General features: G+C 42.1%; 1 protein-coding gene and 1 long non-coding RNA gene across 6 annotated transcripts in view; one reads left to right on the top strand and one right to left on the bottom strand.

Moving 5' to 3' along the window:
• The window catches only part of SCNN1A (sodium channel epithelial 1 subunit alpha), a 54,861-nt gene extending 36,465 nt beyond the window's left edge, over positions 1-18,396 (top strand). For all 5 annotated transcript variants that reach the window (XM_075215868.1, XM_075215872.1, XM_075215873.1 and 2 more), the window contains 2 exons: positions 1,004-1,079; positions 12,941-18,396. In XM_075215868.1, coding sequence (XP_075071969.1) covers positions 1,004-1,079; positions 12,941-13,336 — 472 coding nt within the window. In that variant the 3' untranslated portion in view covers positions 13,337-18,396. The remainder of the gene's footprint in view (positions 1-1,003; positions 1,080-12,940) is intronic.
• LOC142160844 (uncharacterized) overlaps positions 1-27,937 on the bottom strand; it is a 62,109-nt gene that overhangs the window by 8,341 nt on the left and 25,831 nt on the right. The window lies entirely within an intron of this gene.

The raw sequence follows: 27,937 nt of genomic DNA, 5'->3' as shown, positions 1-27,937 counted from the left end.
AGCGTCGAGGAAAAGAATCCTGCAGCGTTTGAGGAAGAGAATCCTGCAGCGTTTGAGGAAGAGAATCCTGCAGCGTTTGAGGAAGAGAATCCTGCAGCGTTTGAGGAAGAGAATCCTGCAGCGTTTGAGGAAGAGAATCCTGCAGCGTTTGAGGAAGAGAATCCTGCAGCGTTTGAGGAAGAGAATCCTGCAGCGTTTGAGGAAGAGAATCCTGCAGCGTTTGAGGAAGAGAATCCTGCAGCGTTTGAGGAAGAGAATCCTGCAGCGTTTGAGGAAGAGAATCCTGCAGCGTTTGAGGAAGAGAATCCTGCAGCGTTTGAGGAAGAGAATCCTGCAGCGTTTGAGGAAGAGAATCCTGCAGCGTTTGAGGAAGAGAATCCTGCAGCGTTTGAGGAAGAGAATCCTGCAGCGTTTGAGGAAGAGAATCCTGCAGCGTTTGAGGAAGAGAATCCTGCAGCGTTTGAGGAAGAGAATCCTGCAGCGTTTGAGGAAGAGAATCCTGCAGCGTTTGAGGAAGAGAATCCTGCAGCGTTTAGGGAAGAGAATCCAGCTGCCATAGGAGAATCGAGCTGTGACGGGATATATAGTGATATTTGGAGGGGTGTAGAGGTGATTTAAATACGGCAGGGGATTTGTGAGTTTAGTGAATCTTGTTTACCTTGTTTAAGCACAAACTGGAATTAAGCATATTCTATAAAAAAAAATTACTCCACTCTATAAACTGATAAACACACATGCAAATTTGCAAAAATGGATGTGCTTTAAAATTTGCTCTAAAAATAACGCCACTTTTATAGAATATGTATATATCTAATAACGCCACAAAAATATTTATAAATAAAATAGAAATTGAGAAAACTGATATTATAAATAGCTTTTTAGGTTATTTTTTATAGATTACAGCCATAGTTTTACACTTCATTCATTTCTTACCTTATTTAAGTCCATTGGTTCCTATCCACAGTGCCTGAGCATGACGTCTTTATCCATTTTATGTTGGCAGGAATGGGGTTGCAAAACTGAACATTTACTTTGAAGAAATGAATTATAAATCCATTGAGGAGTCTCCTACAATTAATGTGAGTTGATTCTGGTCTAGCTTGTAGCTTGGAGCAGTATTACGTTACTATATTATTTTCTGTCTATAATGCTGATGTTATCTCACTATACACGTGCTAGTCATTCATAGAGGTCACACAGTCACTCACATCTTAGTGCTGTGCTTTTAGTAACACTTCCATTTATCAAACCTTCTAAAAACGTAAAAGTGGAGGTGTGGCCCATAGCAGCCAATCAGATTCTAGCTTTCATTTATCGAGTACATTCTAGAAAATGATTGCTAGAATTTCCACTGTTCCTTTTTTGAAGGTTTTGATGACTCTATTTCGTAGGTTTTGCCGGCTCTACACACAAAGGATCATTTCTGATAGCAAAATGGACACTACGCGGTTCATCTAGATGTAAGCAAGTTAAAATCTTGAAGTGGAATTTCACAGCAAAAAAAAAAATATAACAGTGATTATTATTTTTTCTTTGTTTAATATGTCCACACCCAAAATCTGCTTATCCGATGTGCACAATCACTGACAGCGCATGTCTTGAATACCTGAAATCTTCAGTACTACGCGTGGTCTACGGTCATGTTAGCCTGCTTCCAACATTGATTTTGAATATTCCAATAAACTGCTTGCCTCACCCTTAATTATGGTTCATAGGTCTCCTGACAATAACCAGACTCCATTTTCTTTTCTTGTTTTTTTATAAATTACCCTTTTTTCCATCAATAGAACTATGCTTCTGGTATCTGCCTTACAGGTTCTGGTACCTCTTTCATAAAAGAGAAATGTCATACAATCATACTTGCCAACTTTTCCTTGTTGGTTTCAGTGAGATCCCGGGGGAGGTGGGTGTGTGGGGGCGGGGCTTAATGAATTGCATAAGTTTGGCCACACCCCCTAAACTATTGTCAGAATTTTGGGCAATTACAGCGGGGACGAGAACCGGGAGGTTGCCCTGCTCTCCGGGGATCCCGTTAGGTTTCCCAGAAATGTGGGAGTCTCCCGGACATTCCGGGAGAGTAGGCAACTATGCTTAAAGAAAAGCAGCTAATGAATCTCTAGAGCCTGAAGTATATTTTACAATTATGTCTCCATTACTGAAGTCATGTTGTCTTACCTGTCAGTCTTTGATTAAATCTTGGTCTCCATGAAAATGGCCACCTCCATAGGCATCAATACATGGACATAGGACACAATTTCTGAACTGTGTCATCATGCCACAGATGGTGAAGCCAACCACGTCTTGTACTCGCTCAGCATCAGGGAGAATGTCAGACTCTTCAGGGAGTGAGGGAGATCACCCCTATTTCAGGGAGTCTCCCTGGCATTCAGGGAGAGTTGGCAAGTATGTATACAATGTACTGTTTTCTGCTCCTTTTGAAGTGTTGCTAATTTCAGGTCATTTTGCGCTAATTACAACTGTACACAGGAAATTCGGGAATGCCCCCTATATAGTCACCACCCTGAACTTTCAAGCTGCTACGATCATTCCAGGTCTACTCATTCCCCGGTGTATAATGTACTCGCTCCTTTCCTGTATATATCTATGAGCAGATCTATAGAATCAGGTGCCCAAGACTGCAATTAAATCTTCATGATGTGACAAGGCCATTGGCGGGACATTCACACTGTAGCATAAGTATTGCCCATTAAGCGTATATAGTGTATACAGTATAAACAGTGCCATGTTCATGTGAGATTTTCTTAATGTACCCAACCATGCTTATTCTATTATTAATATTAATAGTAATTGTTATTTAACTAGTAGGCTGTAGGTTATAGTGTAAACAGGGACATTTATGAATATTGGTGCACAGATAACTGCCCAATGTAGGAGATTTCTCCCCATTGATTGGTTGCTATGGCTTACACTGCAAAGTGCCGCACAATACCGCTGTCTCCATAATACCCAATGGGGACTGTGGTCGGGGAAAATTTATCAAGCTCCGAAAGTTTATGGAAACTGGCAGGTGGCACGTGGAGTAAAGACTCCAGGAATTGTAAGTGAAATGAAGTAATGCGCTGTCTGGACATGACTTCAATGGTACTTTGCTCCGTTAAGTCATCTGTTGCTGCGGTGACAGAAGATACTTAGTGGGACAAAAATGTGATTCGTGTTAAAGAGACCCCTAAGGGTGGAAGAGCAGAGGCCACTTCTGAGCTCAGGTACCATACAGCGCATGCACAGGAGCCGCCCGCTCTGCATCACGGTGACTACAGGCCCGGCGCTCCAATTAGGCAAGGTTAGGCACTTGCCTAGGGCGCCGGGATCTGGAGGGCGCCACAGAATGAAAATTACTTTAAAACTGTGCGGCGACCGCTGACCTTCCACGGCCGCCGCACAGCATTCAGATACATCCACGGAGAGGGGGGGAAGGGGCTATTGCTCACCACCGCCGCCTCTCTGCTCTCTCTCCTCCCCTCCACTCACTGACTGTTGGGCTGTGACATCATCATCACGGCCCGACAGTGTCAGTGAGCGAAGGGGAGCAGACGGAGCAGAGAGGCGGCCGTGTTGAGGCAAGGTAAGGAAAAACGTGGGGAGGGGGGAGGAGCGAGGCGATTTTCAAAGTGTTCCTGCGGCGCGGGGGTTGGGGGGGCGCCATTTTTTTGCGGGGGGGAAGGGGGGGGGTGGCCGATTTTGACAAAGTGCCTAGGGCGCCATGGACCATAGCACCGGCCCTGGGTGACTAGCATAAAGTTTGTGTCCGGCCTTGTGTGTCACTCATGTAAGCAGAATGGGGTGTTTATAACATCTCTTCTGATAAACATTGATTTTCTATCGCTGGGAGATACTACTTTTAATCTTGCTGTAGTCTCGCAGGGACACACTCTGCCTGTGACCACCGGCCATGTGGTTGTGCATTAAACATCTACAGCTACCTAAGGGAAACCCCCTGCAAAGCTGCGTATCAGCGCAGTGGGAAGGGTGTACTCCCAGATACTGGAGTGCTACAGTTTTTCACACTGAAAGTTTTGAGGGACTCAAAGGGCTGTTTTTATATTTGGAGTCTTGTCTTTCATCACCCTGTTTACTATTTGTCATTTGTAAAAGCTCAGTTTCCGTCGACCTATATGTGCTGGAGCATTCATGGGACCTGTTAACCTATTTTACAGTATGAACTGCTCTCTATAGCCAAGATATTGTGACCGAACGGAGATAGGGTTAAACCACTAGTCCACTCCCTGTTTTGACCACAGGCTTTATGACTTCCTCAGTCTGGACATGTCCGCTTAAACATCCTGCCTGTGTCTTTATTCCCATTAGATTCTGCACAGAGGGGGGGTGAGCTCTCTGTGTCTTTATTCCCATTAGATCCTGCACAAGGGGGGGGGGGGTGAGCTCTCTGTGCAGGATCTAATGGGAATAAAGACACAGAGGGGGGGGGTGAGCTCTCTGTGTCTTTATTCCCATTAGATCCTGCACAGGGGGGGGGGGGGTGAGCTGGTACTGTTGCTGCACCCTTCAGGCCCAGGACACGAGCGTTCTCTGCTTTCTCTTGCAGCCCCTTTTGTGAACGTCTTTAGATGTCTTATGACAACTGAGCTCTCCCAGAAATACTTCAATTATTGTCACTTGAACAGCTTGGTGCGAGGTTCCTATTATAAACTTAAGGGCAGTATTATAAACTAGCAGATAACAGATATTACACCAATGATATCAATTATTAATGTAGATTAGATATATATGAAACACAAGAATCAGTATTTCTTTATAATCAGTTGGGCCCAATAATATATATGTAGTTGAGGATATCACACTAAAACTTATGGGGGGAGGGGTTAGGCCATATTTGACCACTCTCCTGGAATGCCCAGTAGACTCCCAAATTCTGGGTAGGCAATTCTCCCACATTCAGCCCACTTAGAAATGTCCATTTTGACCACTGTATGTATGTATTTGCATATATATGTATGTGTGGGCCAGTCAAGTCCTTGCACACCAAACTCATCAAATGTCTTTGTAGTCCTTGCTTTGTGCACTGGGGCACAGTCATGTTGGAATAGAAAAGGACCTTCCCCAAACTGTTGCCACAAAGTTGGAAGCATAGCATTGTCCAGAGTGACTTGGTATACTGAAGCATTAAGATTGCCCTTCACTGGAGATAAGGGACCTAGCCTAAACCCTGAAATACAGCCCCATACCATTATCCCTCCTCCACCAAACTTCACAGTTGGCATAATGCAGTCAGACAGGTAACGTTATCCTGGCATCCACCAAACCCAGACTCTCCCATCTGACTGCCAGAGAACCGTGATTCGTCACTCCACAGAACACGTTTCCACTGCTCCACAGTCCAGTGTCAGTGTGCTTTACACCACTCCATCCAACGCTTGGCATTGGTCTTGGTAATGTGAGGTTTGCATGCACCTGCTTGGTCATGGAAACCCATTCCATTAAGCTCCCACCGCACAGTTTTTGTGCTTACATTAATGTCCGTGGAAGTTCGGAACTCTTCAGCTATGGGATCAGCAGAGCGTTGGCGACTTTTACGCACCTTAGCAGTCATTGACCCCTCTCTGTGATTTTACGTGGTCTTCTGCTTCGTGGCTGAGTTGCTATTGTTCCTAAACGCTTCCACTTTCTAATAATATCCCTTAACAGTTGATCGTGGAATATCCAGCAGGGATGAAATCTCACGAACCGTCTTATTGCAAAGCTGGCATCCTATCACAGTACCACGCTTGAAGTTACTAAGCTCTTCAACACGACCCATTTTGTATCAGAAATGTTTGCAAATGGAGACTGCATAGCTACGTGCTTGATTGTATACACCTCTGGCAAGAGGTCTGATTGATTGAAACACCTCAATTCAATAATTAACAGGTGTGGCCAAATACTTTGGTCCATATAGTTTGTGTGTGTATATATGTATGTATGCATGCATATAATGATAGATAATCCTTGTCACCCATCTGTGTGATTGTGCCTTTGTAGTTCCTGCTAGCTGTGAGTAAGGTAGAGATGATACTGTGTGTCGTCACCCGTATTTACATAACATTCCTCTGCTTTGTCACAAGAGGAAGGAACATTATGTGGGTATAATTAAAGCACAGACCTGTCCAGGCCAGAGAGAAGCCTGATTGGATGGAGACTGGTTACATCTGCACACGGCCTGTGCAGGGTTCCGGGAAAATATGTCTTAAGCCAGCAGCACAGTGTATGATTAGAATGGTTTTGGGAAACCTGTTAGTGTTAGGCAGGTATAACCTGTTTTCTCATAGCCAGTGAAATGTTTCTCCTTGATTGTATCCTTTCCCTTTGATGTCACTATACGTTGCTGCACCTCTGCCAGGTATTTCTTTCACATCTCTCCTTTTCACTCCGTGACGGTGCAGATCGGAGACAGACGAGCTGTAGGGTTCTGGCTGTTGTAAACTGAAACATTCCCCCATAAGTCGCCAGCTAGACGCATAGAAGATATTGTACTGATCAAGTGATTTGCATGAAGGATTCATATTTCAAATCAGGGCATTTAAAATGTTATTCAGCCAATGATTTATTTATTTTTTCTTTTGTTTCTCCAAGACTAAGGGGCATATTCAATTAGGTTTCCGGTCCGTGGTAACGCACCGGAACAGGTCACAAAGTCAATTCAAGGTACTGCAATAACGTGGATTTTCGTGCGCACCCCATAGGGTTGTGTAGGAAAATCTGCGTTATTATTGCGTATTACCGTCAATACTGCTCAGGTTCCACGTTATCGCGGACGGGAAACCTAATTGAATATGCCCCTAAGACAGGGGTAGGCAACCTGTGGCTCTTCAGGTGTTTGTGAAACTACAAGTCCCAGCATGCTTTGCCACTAGATAACCAGCAGATAGGTGGCAAGGCATGCTGGGATTTGTAGTTTCACAACACCGGGAGAGCCGCAGTTTGCCTACCCCTTCACTAAGAGTTTGGAGGTTTTAAGAGCATATTCAATTAGCTTTGCGATCCGCGATTGCGCGGCCGCTGTGCTTTACTCAAAGTAATACGTCACCGCAATACCATCAATTTCCCTTCGCAACCCTACGGAGTGCAGTACCGCGTATTACTGTCTCCGGTCGTCCCTGCACATCATCGCGGACTACCAAGCTAATTGAATATGCCCCTTAATGTTAATACTTGCCTACTTTCTGGACATTACAGGCAAGGCAATGGTGAAGTGAGTTGTATCATCAGGCCCAGCCCTGCCCATCCCTCCTTACAAGAGGATAGGTCGGAGCAGGAGAAGGGGATTATTCTACTCTCTGCTGTGGATGATACAAGGAGAGCAATAGACTTAATCTATGCCGAAAGTAAATTTTCCACCCCTGCTCTGGTGGGGTCATTAGACGCTGAAAAGGTCTTTGACAGAGTGTCCTGGTTGTTTATGGGGTGCAATCTCTCTTTTTTTTGTTGTTTTTTTGCTTTTGAGAAAATAATTTTATTGGTTTTTAGAAGTTAACAAATAGATCATATACAATACATTAGATTTAATTTGCAATATTGTCTAATAACAGGAGAGGTAAAGACCTGAGCTGAGTTATTATAAGTAATTAGAAACAGTATCAGAGTAATAACTTGTATTTTAAGGAAGATGAAGAAGGGATAAGGTGTGGTAGGGGTGATGTGAAGTAGTAAATATATATATACAGGAATGAGAGGGAAATCACATACTTGTACTTATTTGAGAATATCATTTGAATGATGTGTATGTCTGAGATTGGGATGTAATTCACCAAATCTGATGATGATGATTGTGAGTTACAAAGATAATAAAATATCAAACGGTTCTTAGTGGAGGTTCAGCTTCATGATGATTCATCCAGAGAATCTGTGTCTTTGAAGTTCACTGTGGTATCATTAAGAACAGCTGATATAATTTCCATTTGATAAACTGACCAAATTTTATTTATAGCGGCAGAAAGTGAGGGGGTTAAAGTGTTTTTCCAAAATGTTGCTATTAATCATTTAGCTGCATGCAAAATAGGATTAGTTTTGTATAGACTGGGTGGTGTTAGGAAGCTGTTTGGGGATAAGGGAGTATAACAGGGAATCAGGCATTTTAACTTGCGGAATAGATTCAATAAGAATGAGCCGCATTCTTGAGGAAATGTGCTTCCGAAGTAGGCAGAATTGTACCACAATCCTTCAGCAAGATAGTTATTGTCAGCGCTTATCAGTAACACTGCATATCTGTGTGTATCTAGTAAAATGAATACATAAGTTCATATTTTGATCAAAACATTTAAGCCTGCATCCCAGAGTCAAGGGCACCTCATTATATGCAGGTCCTACACTGATCTATATGCTTCAAACACCATTAAAATGCAGTTAAAATCAGACGCACTCACCTCCCAAGTATAGGGTTTTACATTTAGCAAGAGCTGGCTTGTGAGCCACACCAAAATGAGCTTTAAATAGGCTTGATGGACAGCCGCTAAGAAAACATAAGGCAATATTCTGAGACAAAATCAGAGAGAGAATAAGCCCGCGCTCGGTATATTCCATATTGTATTTGGTACCAGCTGTGTGGCAATATAAATGCCCATATATGTATACAAAACAGAAAGACAGTTGTTGTCAGCGTTTGTGCTTAACAAAGGTATAACCGATCTAGATTCCACCCTACTCTATACATCTCCTTACTAACACTCCACCGTTTTATCCCTTCCCCCCCCTCATTCCACGAACACTTCAACACCTCCCTGGCATTTTCAATACAATTGATAATAACAATAATGGGTTCAACCTTACTTTATGCTGCACATATCTCTCGGGGAGACTGAACAATTTGTAGCTAAAAAAACATTGTATTGTAGTGTATCCATACCTCCCAACATCTGGGTTGGCAGCCTCGGGACGGGGTGAGTGGTCACATCACGATGGGGCATGGTCACATCACAATGGGCGCCTGGCCACACCAAGGGCCTGTCTAGCACTTTTGAAATGCTAGGCTGCCAGTTCTCTCCTCCCCTCACCTCCAAAACTGTAAGTGCTTTGCACACACCCGTTTGCAGAGCAGCAATGAACAGCCAATACCTTCCTAATTTCCCACCGATCGAAACAAAGCTGCCCGATCGGGATGTCCTGCATAGATCAGGATGGTTGGGAAGTGCATTATACTCTCAAACTGTAATGTTTACCCCCTACGCAACCCTGCCCTCCTCTTTTCTTTCTGTTCCCCTTCCCTTTCTTTCGATAGTTTTCTTTTTAAAAAAAGTTTGAAAAAAGAAAAATGCAACTGAAAACGTTGCCTGACACAAAGTAAATCCAAATGGCAAGAAAAGCATATCTCCACCAATGCACACCTGCAAAGTTCTCAGGATGGGCAACTACCAGTCCAACGTCACCCATTAAGAGCTCAATGCATTCAGTAATGTTTAGCTCTGAACCACACAAATAGATGTAACCTCTTCTGTCAAATTTAAAACAAAATCCAACAGAGTGCAACATAAGGGTCTGGCAATCCTCCCCGAGACCAAAAGGCAACCCAACCTTTAGTATATTTCTTTCATGTGCTACCAGACACAGATTCCCGCCCGACATCTGTGACCTCAGTGTCTTTTGCAGAAAGTCTTCCATCTAAAATAAGACCTACAATTGTGTTCTCAACCCTGGACAAATGTCTATCAAGAAACCACATATTTTCGCTTCAAACACAACAAAAACCGCCAAAAAAGCAGCATCACCAGATGTGACCATGTCATCAATTTATTATCCACACTCGCCATTTCCATTTTGAAAGTTATGGGGGGAAAAAAATAGATATTTATCCTCCTGACATGTAAAGTAATGTAGGGCTTTTTGTTTTGAGTGTATTTGATATACACAACAATGGTGTGGTCTGTTGGCAAGTTTTCCTTTTGAACAAATGTTTCAGTAACCACACGATTCATTGCAGGGCATTAGTTAGACACTAGTGTGTGCAGCTCGTGAGCAGCCTGCATCTTACACATACCATAGTTTTGCTTCCAGGCTTCCGGCTGTAATTTATAAAAAATCACACATACTAAAAAGTCAGGTCAGCCTTCAAGATGAGAACTTGCAAGAGAACTTGTACTTCCTTTTACTTTTTGTCCTTTTTCATTTTCAGCTTGTTTTTACGCTGCAGACTTTTCGACATAAAAATAACAGCGTTCGTGTTCGTGTTAGTCCACTTGATTTAATTGTTCTGTAAATGACCTCCTCCTACAACTTTAGCTAAATATATCATCTTGTTTGCTTCCTTCTGTACCTTTCAGCGAGACATCTCTCACTAGGTTACCCTGGGATACGACATATTTGTGGTACTGGATATACCCCAGAGAACAGCTTTGTGTTGTATTCAAAGGCAAACAAACTTAAATGAAAAACAAACCCCATTTGCTATTAAGGCATGGCTGAAAAACATAGATGAAAGATGAAGTGATGTGTTCAGAAAAAGTTGCAGGGAGGTACATAAAAGTTAATAAATTGAAGTCGCATATGGGTTGAAATCTCCTTTAAATGGGTCACTTAGGCGGATTTATCCAAAATCAGATTTTGTGTTTTAACTTAAATCGTCTGCAAGGGGTCGATGGTATGAATTTATCAGCTCCTCCCAGGTGGCTGTAGCTTTTTCTGTGTACTTTGGTGATCAGTCCTGGGGTTAACACTTATCAAACTGCGGGTTTGGAATAGTGGATAAATGCAGTATGTGGGCACCAGGCGGACACAGAGGCGGGTGTGAACATAATGAAATACACTCATTCTGCTGATAGTAAATGACGCTGATTAGAAGCAACTTTAACAAGGAAGCTATGTGGGGTTTTTTTCTTTTTAAATAAGTCTGTGCAAATAAAATGTTTCAAAACCCTGTTAATCATTATCAGAATGTACAGGTCGGGCCCTTGCACATTGTAAGGAAAGGTTACAGGAAGACGTGTTTAAAGACAATTTAAATGGACATATACATGCTAAGCTGACAGATTGCTATGTTTCCACTTTAAATGTATAGTGATCAAACGTGAGCAGACATGATACATTTATGTATAACTAGATTTTGGCCTATCAGAATGTTAATTCACAGAGTTTACATTGCACCTTTTACAGGTATTCCCTCTTTGCAAGTAGTTCACTTTTACTCAATGTATAGAAATAAAACGAGCAGCCACAACATTGAAACCTCCTGCCTAATATTCTGTAGGTCCCCCTTGTGCCGCCATAACAGCTCTGACCTTACGAGGCATGGACTCCACAAGACCTCTGAAGGTGTCCTCTGGTATCTGGCACCAAGACATTAGCAGCAGATTATTTAAGTCCTGTGAGTTGCGAGGTGGGGCCTCCATGGCTCGGACTTCTTTTTCCAGCACAGCCGACAGATGCTCGATCGAATTGAGGTCTGTGGAATTTAGAGGCCAAGTCAACACCTTGAACTCTTTGTCATGTTCCTCAAACCATTCCCGAATATTTTCTTTAGTGTGGCAGGGGCCACTGTCATCAGGGACTACTGTTGCCATAAATGGGTATACTTGGTCTGCAACAATGGTTAGGTAGGTGGTATGTGTCAAGGAAACATCCAAATGAATGCCAGGACCCGAGGTTTCCCAGCAGAACATTGCCCAGAGCAATACACTACCTCTGTCGGCTCGCCTTCTTCCCATAATGCTTCCTGGTGCCATCTAGTCCCCAGGTAAATGACACACACACACAGCCACCCACATGTTAAAGAAAACGTGATTGATCAGACCAGGTCACCTTCTTCCTTTGCGCCATAGTCCAGTTCTGCCCATTTTAGGTACTTTTGACACAGCATGGCCTCTCTGACCAGTCTGCAGTTACACAGCAAACTACAATACACTGTGTGTTCTGACATCTTTCTATCATAACCAGCATTAACTTTTTCAGCAGCTTGTGCTACAGTAATTCTTCTGTGGGATTGTAACAGATGGACTAGCCTTTGCTTCTCGCACAAAACAATGACCCATGGGATGTTCATGACCTTGTCACCAGGTCACCGGTTGTCCTTCCTTGGACCACTTTTGGCAGGTACTAACCACCGTATACTAGGAACACCCCAACAGACCCGCTGTTTTGGAGATGCTCTGACGCTGTCTAGCCATCACAATTTGGCCTCTGCCAAAGTGGCTCAGATCCTTACGCTTGCCCATATTTCCTGCTTCTAACACATTCAATTCAAGAACCTACCGTTCACTTGCTGCCTAATATATCCCACCCCCTGACAGGTGCCAACGAGACAATCAATGTTATTCATTTCACTTGTCAGTGGCTTTAATATTGTGGCTGATTTGTTTATATCATATAGATATAAATATATTAGAGGAGACATCGAGGAAGAAATAAACTTACCTGGACGCGGAGAAAGTGTAGTGCTCTCTGTTCACCAATATGCCTACTGGCAACTAAAATAATCCTCTCTGTCTGGATATTATAAACAAATTGGTGAAAAACACAGAAGTTAGAAAGATATAAGGCGATGTATGTAATAGAAGATTCATTAGGGCATGCACAAGCCAGTCGTGTGGAAATATAAATCACTTTGTATGTTTTTTGAGTGATTGTAAATTTAAAGTCTTATTACAAAATGCAGTTGATGGGCTACATTGATTAAGTTCTGTACAATACAGAAGTTGTCTCCATCAAATACCCAATGAACATGCAGGGAATACTTTACAGAAGATGGAAACCCCCAGCTGCATCTCGCAGTCGTGATTGGTCAGAAGTGGGTCATACCTGGCCAATGAGGGTGTCCCATGGTAAGATGTGAGACTATGATGTGATGTGCACATCCAATCCTGGCGCACAGACTTCTGCCAGGTCTGACCCACTAACCAATCACGATAAATGTTGTGGGCCAGGAGGTTTCCATCCCATTTAATGTTTTGCCTCCATCTTTATATAATTTTCATGTTGGCTGTTGTTCCTTTCTCCTCAGATGGTGATGCTCTTGTCCTTGATGGGAAGCCAGTGGAGTCTATGGTTTGGCTCTTCCGTTCTTTCAGTGGTGGAAATGGGCGAGTTGGTATTTGATGTCGTCGTTATTGGGGCCATAATCCTTCTTCAACGCTACCGCAGTCGACAGAATCAAAGTTTTGAGGAGACGGGCAGAGTTCAAACCCCGGATGCATCGTTTAGACCTATAGAAGAGAGAAATGCTCAGATTCCACACCACGGCCCCTCAGACAGCCAAATGAGGGTTGTAGCAGATATCACTCCCCCGCCGGCCTACGAGAGCCTGGACCTAAGCTCTCTGGGAGGACCATCCTCTCGTGCGTCCAGCGTACGTAGTCACAGTTCCCACCATGCAAGTTCTCCATGGAGAGGTGAATAAGGGAAGGGATTTAGAAAAGAAGGGTATGAAATGTTGTGTATATTAGGAGGAGTAAAGGGCTAATCAAGGTTGAGAGGGTATGGGAAAATAGTGACTTTAAAAAGCAAAAGATAAAAAGAAGAAAAAAAGCCTCTACGACTTGACCTAGTTTATCTTTGTAAGGGAAAAACAAGTTACGTGGTCATTAGGGTGAGAAAATGATATCAAGTTCAGCGGTTCACTTCCTGCTAATCTATACTCTGTTCATCCAAACGGCTATGAACAAAAACTTTACAGTCAATTCCAACGTGTCTCCATTAAGAAATAAAACAAAATCTTTCTAGACTCCAAACCGACGACATTATTTCAACGTCAACCAACAAAATAAGATTTAGTTTGATAGCCCCATCTGTTAAATCGCTGTATTCCTGTAACCAGTTTCTGTGTTGAAGACAATGGAAGGAAATCAGTTATACACATAATACAGCACAAAACTAGAACATTTAACACTTATAAGTATTGTCTTTTCCTGTTGTCTGTGAATAAGCACATTGGCCAGGAGACAGCTTTCAATGTAATAAACTTTAGTCCAGGTCCTGTCCCTATCTTTAATTGACCCCAGACCCTTCACACAAGCTGAACCGTTTTAGAAGTGGTTTGACGTCCAGCAGGAAGTTGGATCACAGAGAGGGAGAGCGCGTAGATTCAGAAAATAATTGGCAAGCACAATAAAATCTATAAAAACACGGTAGAGCTAGTTATTATAATATTGTTTTTGTTTCTGAAATGGGGAAAAAAAATTTTTTAATATGGAAGACATTTGTCAATTGTAAGTTCTATTTCACTTTATTTCACCTTACAAGAGCAGAAAAATAAATGTGAAGTGGATGTTCAGAGCGCACCAATTTATTTCTGTGTGTCCATAAATAGTGTACGAATGGATGCCGCCATTTTGTTTGCACCTCAGCAGTAAACACAAAGTGTCAGCATCAGCAGCAGTACTAAGATGGTTATGCCTATAAGAATTGGCACCTAGCACTTCATAAAGTTGACAAGATACCTACCGTATACGAAGTGGATGCAGCCAATTAACTAATATACAGCTGATCAAGTAACATCACTGAGACATGATGTGCTGTAATCCTCAGTGATGTCACAAGTACCTAGTGGATTTAAAGACTGGGGCATGTCAGGGGCAAACGCAGGATTTGTAGAGGGGGGTTTCCACACCACGCCGCCAGTGGGCGTGACCAGCATGCATGGGGGCGTGGCTATAATATTAGACAGTGCTTGGCTGCTCTCCAACTCTTCCTATCCCCATAATATACATGGGCAATGCTGCGTGCACTACTGTTAGGTGCACACAGCTCTCTCTTTTCAAGCAGAGCTGTGTGAAGCAGGAGCAGGGTCCAGCCACCTCAATTATACAGTGCCCCAGGTTTGGAGGAGGTTTCCAGGCACTAGAAACCCCCTCTGTTTACTTATGCATGTGTACTAAGCTGCAATGAGCCAAAAATCTGGAGAAAACAGCTGCTAGGCTGCTGGTGAAAGAGGTTATAGTAAGGCTAGGTACACACTGGAGGTTTTTCAGCTGATTATCGGGCCAATCCCCCGATAAACGATCCCTCGGCCACATATCGCGTCAGTGTTTATACTCACACGATGAATGGCAATCGTTCCAAAGTGTCGATTGTCGTTACATTTGGTTGGTCGGACTCTTTAATAATCTCGCACCAATCACCTTCCGATCACGTAGTGTGTATTCATGATCACGATCTCCATAGAGCTTACAGAGTCATGGTCTTCTCAGCCGATGCCGGCAATGAACATGTCCCAGTGACTAAATGTAGAGAGTGCTTTTGATGGAATAGTTTGTTCTTTCTGAGACTGCAAATTTAGTTTCAGAGTCACAGAAGCTAACGAATTTCGTAAGGACATGTGTGTGTGTATAGCTATAACAAGGCAGTTTTAATTAGTGTGACATGAATGAATGAGTGACTGTTGTGCTGTCATTCTCTAAACGACTATAGGACGAAATGAAGAGCACAGAACTGAAGGTAAATCGTGAATCACCCGAGCGATCGGACCTTCAGTCATTGGTAGAATCGTTGCAAATAACAAGTCTGCCGGAAAATACTTCAGTGTGTACCTAGCCTTAGTATAGGGGGGGTGTTTACCAGGGCCAATGAGCCCTGGCTTCATAGATACCAGTGGCAGGCCATTTTGTATCGCTATGGTATACAGCGATACAAAATGATTCTTACTACCGTCTACTAACCACCAAAGATATATAGAGCCCTGAATATGGACTAACACATTATATCACTGGTTCCTAGTGAAGTGACAGTCTGCATTGCCATGTTCCACACACAAAATGGCTGCCTTCACTCTGTGTAGGGGACAGGTACACTTTTAAGGAGCTTGCTGTTATAAAAGATTATCTTGAATAATGGCAATGGCTGTTTCCTTGTTTCACTTTACTGTATAAATACATAAATTCAGAATGTGCTTAAATATTTACTTCCATATATTTTTACAACGTGATTGCTTGTAGACATTTAGAATTCTCATTGTTACGTTTTACTCCATTTGCTATTCCTGAGGTAAATGAAGGTTAAAAACTGATATTGGCTTCTTTATAAATGCAGTGGTTATCACGGCATGTTGTGCTGTTTACAAAAGACCAGAGGTTCTTAACCCTATGAGTCATGACCTACAAAGTGGGTCTTCGGTTTCCTCTTTACTACAGTGAAATTTCCCTCTAATGGAGTGTTGTAGCCTTTCGTGATAAACAGCAGGGAGCTAACCCTGTTTTGTACGACTACTCAGTAATAATCACTAATTTGTAGACCACTGTAACGTTAATACAACACATAGATAAGAGCTAATATGAGTTGCATTCATTAACACGAGGGCTGCTACACTACTTTGCTGGCCAAAATGAAATCAAGACATCAGCCATTGGCTCATATGGGATAGTGCTGCCTCAGTAAAATTATGCTGGAATGCGGTATATTATATTCTACCAAAGCGGAACTCGGAGATAGAGGAACGGCTCTTTTTTCTGAAAAAGAACAAATATTGTTAATAAATAGTAGTTCTGGCTTTTTGCTTGCTAAGATTTAGTGAAGTGAGAGAGGGAAAGGAGGTGGCTCCGACTCCTCTATTGAAAGTGAACTGATTCACGTTGGCTTAAATCTTCAGCTCCCAAGTATATAGGTTGGAGGCTGCAAATTATGTTCATGTCAACTGGAGGTTATGAATGTAAAAATAATGTGTGAATTTCCTTTTTAACACATTGCACCTATGTCTAAGTAACGTCAAGTGTTATAAAACAAATCATTTGAACATTTTGCTATTGTTTGGGCACTTTATGCATATGAAAATCCACAACATAACATTGTATGTTAATTTTTAATTGTGCAGTCATCATGTTGTGCACTATAATGATTTGCACACACTGATATTCATTGTGCACACTGCATGGCACTGTAGGCACTACTATTCACTGTACACACTGCTCATCACTGTACACACTGCTCATCACTTTACGCACTGCAAGACACTGTACACACTGCTCATCACTGTACACACTGCTCATCACTGCACATACTGCATGGCACTGTAAGCACTGCTATTCACTATACGCACTGCATGGCACTGTATGCACTGCTATTCACTATACGCACTGCATGACACTGTACAAACTGCTCATCACTGTACGCACTTCATGGCACTGTATGCATTGTTATTCACTATACACACAGCATTACACTGTACGCACTGTTATACACTGTACACACTGCATGGCACTGTATGTACTGCTATTCACTATACACAGTGCTCATCACTGTATGCACTGCTATTCACTATGCACACTGCATGACACTGTATGCACTGCTCATCACTGTACACACCGCATGGCACTGTATGCGCTGCTCATCATTGTGCACACTGCATGACACTGTATGCACTGCTCATCACTGTACACACTGCATGACACTGTTACACACTGCACTGTTATTCACTGTACACACTGCATGACACTGTACACACTGCTCATCACTGTACGCACGCACTGCATGGCACTGTACACACTGCTATTCACTATGCATACTGCATGACACTGTATAATGATAACCACTACTAACATTGTTACTGTGTGTTTCTTTTCATTGGGAGACCTTGAATTGTATTCTAAACTGTTAGCGTGGACCCAGGGTCTACACACAGTAGAGGCAGATGTATTGTGGGCTGAGCCAATGTACATGTCAGTGCAGCGTATGAATTTATTAGTAACTAATGCTTACCTCCCCCAGTAATCCAAGACGTGCCAAAACATGCCCACTCTACTTCACCCAACCACACATACACACACACACATAGCACATAAACATACACACATAGCACATATATACACACATACACATACACACACATACATACACACATAGCACATAAACATACACACATAGCATATATATATATATATATATATATATATACACACACACATATACACACATAGCACATTATATATATATATATATATATATATATATATATATATATATATATATATATATATATATATATACATACATACATATATACATATATATATTTATATAATGTATGTATAACACACACACATACATAGATACATACACATACATATACACACACACACACACACACACACACACACACACACACACACACACACACACACACACTATTTTACAAAGCTCCACCCACTTCCATGTAAGCTGCAGCTGTTGTCAGGGTCCACAAATTGAGGCAGTCCCACCAAAATTGGAACTATTGGGAGGTATGACTAAAGGCTCCACTGAGGCATGAGGCACAGTTACTGCCCTAGCTGTGTGTAGGTGACTGGTCCACTTTATATTTTACTATGTATTATTAATCAATGTATGTTACTGCTATGGTCTGCATGCAACGCACATATATAAACCTTGTATAAAGCCTATATTAAACATAAGATAACTGAATTAATCATGTGATTGTTACTGAAATATGGAAAAATATAAATAAATAAAATGGCTGATGTGTGTCACTAACCCAGGTGTGGAAAGTTCTCTATTCATTGGCATTAGAGTGTGTGCACTGCGTACAAGTGAGTGACTAAGTGTGTATAGAGAAATGGTGAGAGGAGTTCTTGTACACATAGTTCCCAATATTAGAGGTGTGACCATCGGGGTGTGGCCACTTGGGGCACGCTTAGTAATAATGAAGCTACTGTATTGTGAGACCAATATAGGCAAACAAAAGTTGGTCTATTGAATTGTGGCAAGACTTACTAGCCCCATCACAGGGACTAAAAAAAGTCCTCAAACAAGAAATTTTTTATTTAGCCCCTGGAACCTGTGTGTTTTGAGGTTGACAGGTGGGTGTATAATAACCTTTCATCATGATCTGTAGAGCATCATCATCTATTTATATAGCGCCAACATATTCCGTAGCGCTTTACAATTGGGGGACAAATACAGTAAGAAACAAACTTGGTAAAACAGACAGAGGTAAGAAGTACTGTGCGTCCATCCAAATCTTGCTTTCACTCCTCGTGGTAAAAGGACCCAGGTCTTACCAGGGATCGACTCAGGAACTCCCCACCTAAATCGTAAGATGTGGATGTATAGTAAACAGGACACACACCTGACTAGAGGAGATGCCACCTGGCGCATTTATCAGTGCCTAAGGGTAAAGAATATACAGCCGATTGATTTAAGCAAAGGCTAATAAGGCCGACCCCTGTATAGCTACAGTGGAAGCAAGTATATAATTAGCACACAGGGGTAACAATACATATGAACAGACAATTGTAACAATTAATGTAATCAACACCAGAAGTGCACTTGGGGGTGGGGGGGGGGTCCAGAAAAACCCCTACATCATTATCTCCCTCTAGATTACCCTCATGCATTTTTGCATTCATGAGACATATCTGGCTGTCAATTGATGCCCCCGACTGCCATGAGCAGATATGAAGTCTAGCACGTCCATCCAACCTGCTCAGAGAGGAAATGTGTTTATACATCCTCACTTCCTCCATGAGCAGCAGAGGATCAGAGCTCACAGTGGAGCAGCAGAAGAACAACACAGCAAGTAGTAAGTCAGGTTGGGAATGGGAGGATGTAAAGTTAGTAATTAAACATAGGAGAGGTAACAACGGCAAATGACTGGGGCAAGCGGAGAGAATTAATATGAAAATAATTAACCACATATATGGAAACTCTCCTCTAGAAATCCTGCCTTTGCCTGTACACAGACAGGTCACTAGATTGCACTGAAAATGAATTACAACGAGAATTATATTATATGGAAAGTACAACAGAAGAATTTGTCAATCGAAAAGTTCCAGGCCCATGTAGCTCATTGGCAATGAGCACACAGGGTCACCTGGTTTATCACCATCAGAAAATCGGAGAAGAAAGCTGATCTTTTTGTAGTAAACTTTACCATTTATCAGGACCTGTGGCTACCTCATTCAGTGGCGCACGCAGGGGGGGTTTCTGGTTCTCCAGAAACCCCTCCCCTCCGTGAACCAACAGTACTGTACAACAGCTGCGGTGCTGGCAAAGAAGCGTCCGCGTCAGTGCTGTATTGTAGTATAATACAGCACTGCCGCGGATGCTGTAGAATTCAGGCGCGCCGAAATGGAGCTCCCTTTCGCAATATTTTTTTTTTCCCGGGGGGGCGGAAACCCACCCTTCTAAATCCTGCGTTCGCCCCTGCTCATTAGCTGTAACCTCCCTACATTGATCCCATATATATCGCTACTCTTAACAGTCCAATAAATGAGGAGAGAAACTCTGATGACCATTAACTCAAAGTAAACTGTCTCCCCTCCCCATCCCGATGTTTTTTCTGTAGTATTCTTACATTGACCCCTTTAACTCAATTTGGGAGAGGGCATCATTTGGTTCAGCGACTATTTCAGTAACACATAGAGAAGTTAAGGACACCACTTCTTGTGGGAGCATTCTCTTTCCTGAATGTTGACTTGAAAATCTTTGCTAAATATTAGCCAACAGGCTTAATGTAAGGATCCATCCTGACCAGGCGGTGTTCATACGAGGCTGGCAGGTCTCAGACAAAACCAGGAGATAAGTTGATACAATTAATCAGAATGACTCCGCTAAGATACCTACATTACTGATCGTCGTAGATGTAGAGAAGGTCGTTGACAACATTGGTTGGCCATTCATGATGAGATATCTTGAAACATTCGACCTAGAAGGTGATTTCTATCTGGTATTCCTGTCCTATACAAAAACCCATTAGCTTCAGTCTTGGTAAATGGGCCTCTTTCGGTTCCCTTTAGAATCCCGAATGGCACTCAACAAAGTTGTCACCACTGATCATTCTGCCTATTGTTTTCAGAGAAATTCACCATTTTGGAATAATCTCAGATTCTAAAATCAATCATGGCAAAGCTGAAACCCTAGGCTTCTTCTCACACCCCCACTCCAAAATATCCTAAAAGCGTCTAGTGTTGGTCAGTGGTTTGGGTTTCCCAAACTTTAGGAAATAATTTTATGATCACCATTCATACAATGGGTCTGGGCAGACACTGAAACAACAATACGCTCATCATCATTTACATCTGTTATCATATGGCCACTCGCTCCAACCCAATAATCAGCCTATCACTCTCAATATGGTCTCGCCATGCTTTGTTCCCTAGTTCCCTCTTTTATACCAATATGGCATAATTAAAACGTATCTTCAGTTCTAGGAACTACCCTATTTACACATTGGCATAAAGCCAATGTTGGATTTTTAAACAAAAACTAACTAAATTGGGCTCCCTACCTTTGCCAATCTGCAGGAGATACAATATTCTCTGAACAGCTTTTAATCAATTTAGACACTTTTTCCAGGCCTCTAAGGAAAATATTTCCTCCAGGCCGCTAACCCCTTGGCACAATGGAAAAAGCTGTGCACTAACCATGAAATAGAACCTGTGAAGCAGCTAGGTACAACAAGCAAGATGATCCAACTTGCATATGGTAACAACTTGTAAATGGAAACGAACACTAAACACAGATACTAGTGAAACAATATGTAGGCACAATACGTGATATTCTCGGAGAGCAATTTTAATACTGATAATTAGGCAACAATGTAAAAACCAGACATGAAGTTCTAAACAGTGAGTAAAAATAATAGATAACAAAAATAAACTAATAATAAATAAAAAACTATGCTATATTGAACAACATCTTAAGAAAGCAGTATATCCTGAGGATAGATCTATCCTAAAACAACCCAATAGATGGTGCCTGAGCATGCCAGGTGCCGGTGGGCAGAGTCTAATACAGATCCTATGAGAGTGGAATGGGCGCTAACCGCTTGGAACTCCATTGTCACTGCATTCTGCTCTCTACCATTAGAACTTACTTCTAGTACAAATCAAAGAGATCCTCCTGAAGTCAAATATGAAATAGACCTCCATGAGTCTTTGGATGCAGATGATTGGTCGGACATATGGTCTGGAGTGACGAAATCCACTATTAATGTATGCGGCAAGGAACATTCATATAAATTCCTATACCACTGGTAATTAGCTCCAGTTAAATCGAATAACATGTTTCCAATTGTTCCCACCCTAGCATGTAGAGACCTTCTGGAACAAGGCTCATTCAACCACATATGGTGGTCATGCCTCTTTATTCAGTAATTCTGGATGGAGGTTCGAAATCTGATTGTAAATGTCAACTCCTGAGATGTTCTCTTTCAACCGATGTACTTTCTACTCCTGCTACCCATTCCAGACCTCCATAAATATTTACATAAATTTATCAGACATGTATTTAATGTGGCTAAAACAGAACTCTCCAACTATTGCAGCTCTTATGAAAAAAGTTTGCAAAAAATCTTTGTCCGAGAGGTAAACCCTACTCCCCCGCCTCCCCTTCTTCCTTATCTGACTCCTCACATTTTTTCCACTGCCCTTTCTCATACCAAAAAAAACCAAACATCAAATGGTTTACTTTTTTCTTTAAGTTCTATTGTACGTTTACACTCGCTGTAATATATAATTAATATTGTATAATTAATCCTCTGCTAAATCCGTTTATCCTCTGCGCAGGATGTTTAATTGTATCTTGATTGCAGTTCTGTAAAAAATTTAAAAGAATATATCCTGCATTCGATCATCTCTCTGGGACCAGCCAGGACTTGTAAGATCGGAGCTTCTTGGACTGCAATCTGGAAAGTGTGCAGTCCAAAATGGCACAGTTTCAGGAGATTGCTGGGAACCGTCAGAGGAGACTGCTGAAGGTGGAGTACAACAGGGCCTGGAAGTCCAGATTAGGAAGAACTTCTGACCTAAGTGAGGAAAAATATCTGTGTTTTTTGCAAGTCCTCAGTGGGCCCAAGATAGAGAACTGAAGGACAGACATTTATTTGCAAGTCAGGAAGAAGGAAGAGATAATAACAAACAACACATATTGCTGGTAAATGCTTTAAGATGTTTGATTTATTAAATATTATTGTGTTTTTTGCAGTATCCAAGATGGGTTTCATTTGTCCATTGTCTCCATTAGGTATATTTACTAAACTGCGGGTTTGAAAAAGTGGAGATGTTGCCTATAGCAAACAGATTCAGATTCAAGTTGTCATTAATTTAGTACATTCTACAAAATGACAGCTAGAATCTGATTGGTTACTATAGGCAACATATCCACGGTTTCAAACCCGCAGTTAAGTAAATATATTGTCTCTGTTCTCCTCCTTCTCTTCCTCTTGCAGCCTCTTTCTTTTTTCCACTTTTTACAGAGGGATTACATTCACTCCTTTTCAGTACTTTGGGATTACTCCTTTATTAATAAAGTCTGGTTGAATAATTCAGTTACTAGCTCCTCTTTGAGGTCTTTTTGTATCCTCGGATGCATCTCGCCTGGACCCATTGAATTCGATGGACCATACACCACAGAGCGCAGCCACGTTCAATTCATTTTCGAACACAAAGAACACTTACTACAGTCTACGGTTTCAGGGAGGGCATCACAAGGGAAAAGCAACATGATATTGCTGCGCCTCCGCACCTCCTACAGTTCCACAGCTGTATGTCATTTATATAATTCAATGTGGTTGTAATAACTGACAAGATAAATGATCCTTCCTAACCAGAGTCCGTCATGTCAGTTCTGTTGAGCTCACAGTAAGACATACATCTACATCACTACCTTTAAGAACATAGGAAAAGAATAAAGAAAACAACTAGTAAATGAGTCAGTGGGAGAAAAGGGGTATAAACAGGTGATAAACTATAAGTGGTGTTTAAGTCACGAAATCCTGAAACTTTGGGCCAGATTTTGATACGTTTCAGATCTGGCAGGGTTATTTGTTGGGATTGAGCTTTAAGGGTATGACACCAACCGTCTCCGTGACCTGAGGCAGATGCTGATCGCGGTCCTATGTGGTGCGCCCCAGACTAGGGGGTCACCGACTATGACTTTGCAAGAGTAGTTGGCAAATAGCTTTTCCATGCTCTGTTGTGACACTTCACTGCTTGTGGATAGGCTGTAGGGCATGTGAAGGAAGGCATGTCTCCCGATGGGTGTCATGACTGTGCTGAGCAAGGATGATTCAGTATGATCGTTATTGTGCTTTACTTGGAGAGTGAAGATTTCGCCTCACTCAGGTATGAGTCAATGCCCTTACAATATAACATGCCAGCAAGTTCTTGTTCGGACTCTGTGCCAACCACAACTGCATATGTCACACTTCTGCTGCTTCCCTTAACTGTCTTGTTCATTTAGCATAGTCTCAAGGGTTAATTCCTTCTCTAGCAGACTGTGTCATTAAAAATACCACAGATGATTCTATCCTTAGTCAGTTCGTAGGTAGTAGTGCCCATGTTATATATTTTTGCAAGCATCTTAGGCGTCGAAACATAACCCTGTATTGATTCATCATGCAGCTGGTTGGTGGTGGTGAACGCATGCCTGCCCATTATGACTCTGATTTTGTAGAGGAAGATCTATTTCTTCAAACATTTGTAATAAAATGTTGGGATCTTCCCATCTTCATAAACATCTTCATCTGCTTCTGCCCAATGTATTAACTTGCTTCTTTTCAGACATGTCAGGCGATCCAGCAATGCAGCACACTCTACATTCCCTATTGATTTTCAACCACCAGTCAGCGATTTTTTTTCATCAAAAATCAATGGATCAATTCTGCAGAGACCCTGAGTCATATTATCCCACGTCTGGGGTAGATTTATCAAACCTTCCAAGGAGGAAAAGCAGAGGTGTTGCCCATTGCAACCAATTATGTTCTAGGGGCCTGAGTCATTAAGGAAAGTAAGGCAAAAAAAGGAGTAAATGCATACATGCCTACTCTCCCTGAATGTCAGGGAGACTCCCTGAAATAGGGGTGATCTCCCTCACTCCCTGAAGAGTCTGGCATTCTCCCTGATGCTGAGCCAGTACAAGACGTGGTTGGCTTTGCTATCTGTGGCATGATGACACAGTTCAGAAATTGTGTCCTATGTCCATATATTGATGCTTATGGAGGTGGCCATTTTCATGGAGACCATGATTTAACCAAAGACTGACAAGGTAAGACAACATGACTTCAGTAATGGAGACAGAAATGTAAAAGACACTTCAGTCTCTAGAGATTCATCAGCTGCTTTTCTTTAACGCATAGTTTCCTACTCTCCCAGAATGTCCGGGAGACTCACGCATTTCTGGGAGACCTCCCGGGCTCCCGGGAGAGCAGGGCAACCTCCCGATTCTCGCCCGCGCAATAGATAAGTGGTGGGGCGGGGCTTAATAACACAACTATTGTGTCATCTTAGCCCCGTCCCCTGCTGTAATTGGCCCAAATTATGACAATCATTTAGGGGCGTGGCCACAATGGTGACATTTGCCAAGCCCTGCCCCTGCACGCCCACCTCCCCCAGGATCACCCTGAAGCCAACGAGGAAAAGTTAGCAAGTATGAGTAAATGTTCTCCGGGACAAACCATTATACAATACAAGGGGTGCAAATTAGTTTATTATTTTGTCCAGGAGCAAATGTAGTCCCTTTTTTTTGCTTTACTTTCAGGTCCATAGTGTGGCTTTCCGGTTTACAGTGTCTGAGTTTTTAAACAATTGTCTTATAAGTTGTGATATCACTTTCTACACTATCAGATGTTTTTATGTTTATTTATAGGAACCAACCCTGACATATGCCCATATCTAGGGCTGGGGTCTGTATGAACTATATTGGGCACTGATTTTCTTAAACCATATTAGACTAATGCGCTCGTCCCTCTTTATATAATAATATGTAAATTAATATATATGAAAAAAATTATATGTATATATCTCCATTCCTGTAACCTAAGATATCTGCTGGGGTGCACTCTGCAGTCTTGCAAGAATCCACAATCTTCAATAGCAGAATTGAAGGCAGTGAGAAAGGCAAACAACACATACTATGACCTATGTAAGACCTGTTATTAAAGATTGTATATTTTTGAAAGGCTGGAGAGTGCGTCCCATACTATGGAATTATATAAATATATAGCATGGAATCTTCGTGACATGGATTCAACAAGGAGTTATAAACATTCCTTAAAGATTCTGGTCCATATTGACATGATAACATCACATAGATGCTCCAGTTTTGTTCCACCTGACTGTGGAGATCCTCGCAGTACACTGAACTCACTGTCATTGTTGTTGGTGGAACCAGCTTGAGACGACGTGTGCTTTTTGACCTGGCACGTATCCCTGTTGGAAGCAGCCATTAGAAGATGGGTAGACTGAGGCCATAAAGGCAGGCAGACGGTCAGCAACAATACTCAGGTAGGCTGTTGCAATTAAACTATGCTCAGTTGGAATTAAGGAGCCAATGTGTGGCAAGAAAACGTTCCCCACACGATTACACCACCACCAACAGTCTGCACAATTGACACAACACCAAATTATGACCCTACCATCTGCATGTGGCAGCAGTAATCGAGATTTGTCAGAACAAGTGACATTTTCCAATCTTTAACTGTCCAGTTTTGGTGAGCCTGTGCCCACTGTAGACATAGGTTCCTGTTCTTAGCTGACAGGAGTAGAACCCGGTGTGATCTTCTGCTGCTGTAGCCCATGCACTTCCAAGAATCATTGTGCTGTGCTTTCAAAGATGCTTTTTTGCTTTCCACTGTTAGCTTGAACCAGTCTTCTCCTCTGACCTATCTCTCACTGTTTTCGTTTTACGCACCAATTTTTGTAAACTCTAGAGCAGAGGTGTCCAAACCCAGTCCTCAAGAGCTACCAACTTGTCAGTTTTTCAGGATTTCTATCTATATAAACAGGAGGGATTATTACTGACCCAATCAAATAGATTACGTCACCTGTGCATGATTAAAGAAATCCTGAAAACATGAACTGTTGGTAGCTCTTGAGGACTGAGTTTGGACACCTCTGATCTAGAGACAGTTGTACGTGAAAATTCCAGGACATCAGCAGTTTATGAGATTCCTGTAAGTGTGTGAGTTTCCACAAGTTACTTTTAGGAAGTAAGGCTGCTAGGATCTACAGCCTGAAGAAAGCAATGCATTGAGAGGCTAGGTACCGATGAGACAAACACATAACTGTGAGGTTCACCACCCCTTTCCCCTCTAGATACATATATTTGCACATATATTTTTATATGTGTGATACTGTAACACAGACCACCTGAAAGTCTATACGCAACCTGTCCCCCCAACCCAGCTCTCGCCAAGCTCCTCTACCCCAATGCTTGCCTACACCTCGCTCCATCTTTCCCTCTCCACCAGTATCTTCCCATCTGCCTACTAACATGCTCTTATCTCCCTCATTCTCAAGAAGCTCTTTCTTGACCCTTCCTCTATCCAACTAACTTCCCATTTTTCTGCTCCCCTTTGCTTCCAAAATTCTTGAATGTCTGGTCTTCAACCATCCGACCCAAATTTTCTCCATCCACCCTCTCATTGATCCTTTTCAGTTTGGCATCCACCTTCTTCACTCTACTGAAACTGCCCTCACCAAATTGACCAATGACCTGCTTTTAGCTAAGTCAAAAGGGCCACTTCTCCCTTCTCATACTCCTTGACCCCGCTGCTACTGGATAAGTGGGACAAGGGCACTCTAACGTAGGCTGAGTACAATATGGAAGTGTTTGCAGACTGGGACAAAGACCCTTGTGCTGTACTATTTTGGGGGGGGGGGGGGCAGATGAAAATAGTAGATAATGATGATGATGATGACGGTCAGCGAGACTAGCTTATGATTGGCTGTTTGCGAATGCTCTGCTTAAGCTGATTGGTGATTACTTTGTCACTCTGCATATATTAGGTTTTTGTGTGCTGTATTGGAGAGGTTTTAGCAGTTTTATTGGTGCATAATAGCGAATTAATTTGCTGTAAATAAAATAAAAACATTGGCGGCAAAGAGCATATGCTACAGTGGCAGATCAGCCTGAGTCTTAAGATAGTTGCTACTTTACATATGGTTACAATTGTGGCTTTTTTTAATTAACACACAAATGGTGCCTGTAATTTGTATGCAATTCTGACCAACTCAGCGTCGGGTCATTTGTCTCTAACTCGCTCTGTGTCCCTCTGTGTCTCTCCGTCTCGGTC

Source organism: Mixophyes fleayi, chromosome 6, assembly GCF_038048845.1.
Source record: "Mixophyes fleayi isolate aMixFle1 chromosome 6, aMixFle1.hap1, whole genome shotgun sequence".
Taxonomy (NCBI): Eukaryota; Metazoa; Chordata; class Amphibia; order Anura; family Limnodynastidae; genus Mixophyes; species Mixophyes fleayi.
This window is presented reverse-complemented; position numbering and strand designations above follow the sequence as displayed.